The sequence below is a fragment of the Sinohyriopsis cumingii genome, chromosome 7 (assembly GCF_028554795.1).
Source record: "Sinohyriopsis cumingii isolate HCF-2022 chromosome 7, ASM2855479v2, whole genome shotgun sequence".
Lineage (NCBI taxonomy): Eukaryota > Metazoa > Mollusca > Bivalvia > Unionida > Unionidae > Sinohyriopsis > Sinohyriopsis cumingii.
The window spans coordinates 6,820,549-6,827,191 of record NC_142967.1 but is presented as its reverse complement, the minus strand read 5'-3'; the positions used below and the strand labels follow the sequence as shown (position 1 = coordinate 6,827,191).

The window sequence follows — 6,643 nt, the reverse complement described above, 5'->3', positions numbered from 1 at the left end:
GCCCTGGAAATGATTAAGTAAAGCCAACATACCGGATCTGCGCCTTCACTGGGGAAACATTCCATTGCTTCCGAGCATTTATTTTTGTCATTGTTTTCCTTTAACAATAGCTATCGTACGTGTTTTTACCGGGTATCAACGTTCAACCAATCCTTCAGGTCTTACGAAACTCTTGCCCTTTCTGCGGAGATTTCAGCCATCGACACGGGATTAGGCAAACGTTTAAACCAGAACAAAACAAAAACATTTGTATGAATCCATACCATAGTCATATACCAATCAGTAAGAACATTCCAGAAACAATACTTACGATACAGAATTTTAAAAAAATAACAACCATGAATTATACTAGATTCTCCAATCCAGGTATTCCCTTAATTGGTTTTACAATGACTCAAGTCGTAAACACATAATGAATGCAAATTTGCAACAAACTTTGATGCAAGTTTTATGCAGAATAATTTATTAGTTTTTTTGTGCCCTGTTTAACACCGAATACAGAACAAATACACGACGATGATGTTAATCTCTGTCATTTTCCTTTATGCCGATTCTTCAATCGCCATCTGTCAAATACCACCTGAAATGATAATAGAAGTGAAAGGTTTCAAACTGTATTCAGAGGGATTAATTAAAGCAGAACGATCTGAAAACAATTATGGTTTCCATTTTTGACATTTGTTTTCTCGTCGCTGTCACTGTTAGAACTGAACAATTATGTAACCGATTTTTTGCATAAGGATGTGCGCCGATAGTAATTTGCATTGTTACTGAACACAATCTAGGTTACCGGAGGTGACGTAGGGTAAAAAGATTGTTCACACTGCGCTGGTAGTAAGTCAAATATGCAGCTGGAATGGGTGTAGTTATTACATTATTACATCAATTTATTGGGTCATATCAATGAACGTAGCGCAGTCGTAAAAATGGACCTTCAGTAACTATACACAATACCACAGCTTCGTTCAGTTATTAAGTGATGAAAAATATTATTTTAAAATACAATTACAATTATATCAAGAGCAATATCTTACCGAAAAAGATACAAGAAACAAAGAATTACGATAATAACAAAATTAACAATTTGTAATAATTGCTTTTATATTTATGAGTTGGTTTCACAACATCTTCCCTCATTTCTGATTCGTTCTAAATGGAAAACTTCATAACAAAATTTCACTATGTTTTTTTGTTATGAAATATAAAAATGCATGATTATAGATTACTCCATTTGTATGGGAAGATATGAACGAGTTTTTCGGATGGAAATTCTGCACGACCTTGGGAGTGAAGTATATCCATCCGACAAAACGAGTTTATATTTTCCCATACAAATGCAGTAACCTTTTTATTATATGCTCATTTTTGTTTAACTACCTAAGGCTTATTAATAAAATACATTACATGAAACAGTGTACTTCATTTATGCTTTATTCCAAAATAAATTCACAACCGTAGATTCTTCAATACACAGTAATAGTATTCATGCGGACATAGCTCCGCCCACCGACCTTTTAACTTCATAACGTACCGTGCGCTCAATAACTCAATTAAAAAAGAACTCCCATTTTGCTCTATATAACATTACAATTTAAAAAGTCATATTATGAATGACTGCGCCATTGAACAAAGTTCCCATCTGGTCAGGAATGGAGGTATTTAGTTGTTCTGTCAATCCAGCTAAATTCTGATTATCTCTTTCTGAATGTTTTCTGCACGATGCACATGTGACTTGAGGGACTGGCATTGACAACAAGCTGCATAACTGTTTCTGTTCTGCCATGGATAATTTGAAATCGTAAGCTGGAAAAATATGAAAGTTTATAAATCTAAATTCTCAATATGATGCTGGATTCAACATTGTATTTTTGAAAACAACACATTCTTTTCGTTTCGGAGTGCAGTACAGTCTACTTCGTAATGTGATTTCGATTTCAAAAATGTAGTCTGGATTATATGCCTACATATTACAGTACATTTCCGCGATGTGGATCATTATTTGGAAAACAACTTAATTCTTATTAGTAGAAAGAGCCCACAAAGTACATTTTGAGGAGATTAAAGATGCAAAAGGGCAAGTAGATTTATTCTCATTATTATTACCAGTTATAGATGACATATTTTTATGCCGAGTCACTTGCATGATCTTTGTTGGAGGGACCACGGCTTTCGACAGGGTTGTCGCATTAGTCTTCCTTACTGAATGGTTTGTAATTCTCTCCTGGATTTCTGCCCTTTCTGCGGCTCGTTTCATCAGAGTTCCCAGTTGATTAACCCCCATTGGTCGGTCTCAAATAATACCTACAAATTTTAATATTTTGTCCAGTAAAATATATTTTTGATATTTTTTAAATGCACACGTTTATAAAAATCTGTTGTCTTACATTTTGCAAGGTTGTTTGATGCATTTCATTGAGAAAACTGTTTGGTATTTGCAGAGTACACAATTTATTCAAGATTTTCCCCATATTTTTTGTTTACTTTGATAAAATTTTATTTTCATTTATTCTTTTTATTGTCGGAACAAAAGTTACGAATATTGTTTTCTTTATTTATATTTTTATTTTAAATAAGGACATTCATTGAATCTTTAGAAACATAATAACCATATCTGGGAAGTTTTTGTCAATTTCTGCATTGGAATTGGTGTCAAATAAAAGGGGCTGTCGGCATCCATCATTTCCATGGGTCATCGTTTCAAATATTGAAGGTAAAGATGAACAGGATCTCGCTCCGGTGTCGTTCCAGTAGAAAAAACGCGAGGTATTGTTGAGGTTAAGCTATCCCTCTCAGCATATTGAAGATATTTTGTACCGGTTGAATCTGTGAAAACTGATACATCTCCAAACTTTAATTTTCTGTGCTCGTCTCGGGGTCTAAATCCAAACATTTTTCCAAACAAGTAGAACAGGGTAAATTGCAAAGCAGCTGGCGTGTGAGAGTCCATTTCACCGGCTGAAAATAAAGCTTTTTCGTCATTGTGGCTTATCGGCTCTGATGCTCTTCCTTTTCTTCCAAAACCAGCTCTCTTCAGTTGCATTTTTTTTAAAGAATTTAGTGCATCGGTTGATTTCTGAAATGGACGGTCTCTAAGAGAGAAGGGATACCCTTTAGCCTTAAGATGTCGTTCTATGCTGTTTCTTATGGAATCTAAAGAGCATGGCTGATACTCAGAACCATTGGCTTTGCGAATCGTAATAAACATCTCGCCTAAATACGTGTTTAAATGATCCGGAATGATAGTTTCAATGCAGCGTGTCTCACGTTTGTTATCATACAGCCATCGCTGCACATTTCTGATATCACGTTAAGTCGCCTGCTTTTTTTTAAAGTTTATTTTGTGATTATATGAATTCATCCAGATTGTCAACTTTGGCATATCTACTTTCAAATGGCTCAAACAGTTGGTTTACTTCATCCACAGACAAATAAAATAAATCAAAACTGCTGGCGTCTGCGTCCACTGTTTGTTTACAATAGAAAGTAGTTCCTTTATGCACGTGAATGCAACATGTGTATTTGTACGCGAGTTCAGTATCATGTAATATTGCATGATTCTGACAATGTAGAGTTAAGGGAGAAAAAAAAAGAGCATATAATAATCTTTAATCTTGCAAATGCCTTAAACTACGATTTTATGTCTATTTACTTATTTATATGGCGTACTTCGTATTGTGCCTAATACTGAGATATGTATTTACCGAGTCTTGGGAAACAACATATATAACATCAATTTCATATACTATATTAAGTCTTCAGACACTTTATAAATAAAGATACAAGATTAAAATAAAGAATAGAACCAACAAGATTGTACTTCATTATTTGTTACGTTGCATCATATGTAAACGTTCGTACGTATTCAGAATCTAACTAGCAATGTAAGCAAGTAGACCAACAGCAATGCAAAATGTGTCCAATGTGTTGGAATATCGAAAACTCTAGAATTCAAATATTTGTTTTCCCAGATATTGTATCGAATCAAACTGCGGATACTTCAAACATATACCATGTTTTGTTTTAATGAAGTATTACAAAACTGTGTTCTGAATAATTAAAAAAAGATAAAAATGTATATGAAAATTCAAAGTCATTTTACACAGAACGACGGGTCTTGAGATCATGGGTTTGAGAAAAATATTAAATATCAGGGAAACTAAATTTTAATAATGTTTAAAGGGAATTTATTGTTATCTATCCACGAGAAGCGGTCTATTTTGGATTATTCTTGATTTAACCCGTGTAGCCTATGAATCCAATATGTCTCATTAGATTTCCTATTATCTGTGCTCCGTTTTGAGCGTTTTGTCCGATTTCAGTTTTAGTTATATAATTGGAAGAGTGATTGGGGGAAGAGAAATATTCCGGCAATGGGCTACATTCCAGAGCTACTTACCTTCAAAAACTGTCATACAAATCACTAAAGAAATATAAGGAAAGGGGAAATTCAACGCCAGACGCACTCCGCTGTGCTCCGTTGATGTTGCGATCTCTGGTAGTATGCTGTGGAACAGCAATCGTGTGACTATGCACCATTGCCACTAACAATATGAAGGTTAATGCAACCAACAATTTTATCATCTTGGCTTCTTTTTTGCCTATAATAATAATAATAATAATAATAATAATAATAATAATAACAACAACAAAAAGTAAAAATAGTAGTAAAATATGCATGATCGTGATGATAATTTATCATCATCTGAATAGATGCATCCCATTTAACATTTTGACAAAAAATATGACTGGAAAATTGTTAAAGCTACGTTACAAACCCAAATACACACTCACACTTGAGAAAATATATTCCTGGAATAGCACAATTTTTTGTTTTTCTTCAATATTAATTTTCTTGCATAGTTTGAGATAATACTCCGTTCTATTCTTTAATAGTACATCTACTGGAAACTGTCAGCTGTAGTAATGTACCTAGCTTTTAAACGTTACGAAACGAATGAGCATTCCTGCAATTTATTGAGAAATGTCTGAGGTTAATGAAAATCAAGATGTATATTAATTATTAGTAAGGGACTGTTTTGGACGCTACATAATCCATAAAAGAAGGGCTAATCTGTGATATAAAATAATTGTCATTTCCATTCTTCTTTCTTTTCTAGGTACTACTGGTTGCCAAGTGGTTTATGGCGCTCATCCTTATAGCTCACTCACAAATCTCACCTCTGTCCGCGTGAGTTCGAGTCTCAGCTCGAATAACGGTAGCAGGCGAGAAAGCTTTCCAGCAACTTTCCCTAAAACGGTGGCTCTTCCACGGGTGTTCCCCAACCAAATACAATACTCGCTATGTGCTGAAAAATGGCGTTAAACACCACACAAAAATGATTTTATTTTTCCTCCTTTTCTTTTCTATTTTTCTTTTTTAATCCAGATCTTGTTTTATACGATAAATTCGATAATTGAACAAATGGAGTTCTACGATTTTACATCGATTGTTTACATATTATACCGTGGCCTAAAGATGGAGACATAGAAAACACCTTTATGGAGACATAAAAAACACCTCTATGGAGATACAGAAAACACCTATATGGAGACATAGAAAACTCTTCTATTTAGACATAGAAAACACCTCTATGGAGACATAGAAAACACCTATATGGAGACATAGAAAACACTTCTATGGAGACATAGAAAATACCTCTATGGAGACATAGAAAACACCTCTAATAACTCTCTATGACATTAAGGGAAAAAACTGCCTTAAAAAAACTCTTATCAGTCATTAAATCTGTGAAAGATATCATTACGTTTATAAACATTCATCTGCGATAAACTTATTGATCATGTTTCTCGTGGCATGTACAACAAAATTTAAACGAAATCATATTATAAAAATAATGTGTATGTATGTAGTAGCATTGTGCGCAACCTCACTGCACACGAATTTAGGAAGATAAACTCTTACCAATAAATGTAAACGTGAAACGCAAGATAAAATATAACACAAAACGTTAACAATTCTGCAAATGTAAATGTCAGTATACGAAAAGATAGATAAATAAATAGAGAGATAGATATATTTACTGACCAACCACACAGCTAGATGACACTCATGCTAATATATTTAGTTGTTTATAGACAAGGTAGCTAATTACTAGAAATTTAGGTGACAGAATAAGAATATACTTACTTTTAAACATCACGTTCTCAGATTAGTTATCGTTGTTTTAGAAATTTATTACTTGGTGCTGGCTTTATCTCCTGAATAAATTATTTTAAAAATTTCTCGCTTACGTTATCGTCTTACGGACATCAGATATTCCGTAAGAAGGCAGTACAAAGTATTATTACGCAATATATTTCGATGGCTAGGTATATAGCAACACTAGAAGTGACAGAAGTAATAAATTCAGCATGTGATTAAGTCACGTGTCTTTTCAAACTTGTTTTTAAATTTGATCACAAAAGACTTCCTGCTGTTTATATGTCTGCGGTGTTTAGTAACTGCCTTTGATTATCAAATTACGAGTTGGGGGCAAAAGGTTTTGACTCCAAGACTGATGTTCCTTCAGCAGTCTTGAATCGTCTTGACATTTATTACCAAATCTGATTCATTGATGGAGCTTTGTTAAATTCATATTATTAGCTATTTCAATTATCTTTTTTCAAACATGTAATTGCAAAA

The 6,643-nt window shown here is 33.6% G+C and overlaps 1 protein-coding gene and 1 long non-coding RNA gene across 2 annotated transcripts; both read right to left on the bottom strand.

The window, feature by feature from the left end:
* Positions 1–413: 413 nt before the first annotated feature.
* Positions 414–6,324, bottom strand: LOC149794688 (uncharacterized). Its single transcript, XR_016422179.1, has 3 exons — positions 6,149–6,324; positions 4,397–4,598; positions 414–580 (listed from the first exon to the last, which is right to left on the bottom strand). It is a non-coding gene; the product is annotated as an uncharacterized LOC149794688 (long non-coding RNA).
* Positions 740–4,386, bottom strand: LOC149794689 (uncharacterized). Its single transcript, XM_089964296.1, has 2 exons — positions 2,104–4,386; positions 740–1,803 (listed from the first exon to the last, which is right to left on the bottom strand). The coding sequence occupies exons 1-2, from the start codon at positions 2,279–2,281 to the stop codon at positions 1,592–1,594; spliced, it is 390 nt and encodes a 129-aa protein (XP_089820422.1). The 5' UTR covers positions 2,282–4,386; the 3' UTR covers positions 740–1,591.
* Positions 6,325–6,643: the final 319 nt, after the last annotated feature.

Excerpts from the sequence above, each read along its gene's own strand:
- LOC149794689 (XM_089964296.1), bottom strand. The coding sequence starts at position 2,281 with ATGGGGGTTAATCAACTGGGAACTCTGATGAAACGAGCCGCAGAAAGG. Across the intron at positions 1,804-2,103 it reads AAATATGTCATCTATAACTG|CTTACGATTTCAAATTATCC; the intron begins GTAATAATAATG and ends ATATTTTTCCAG.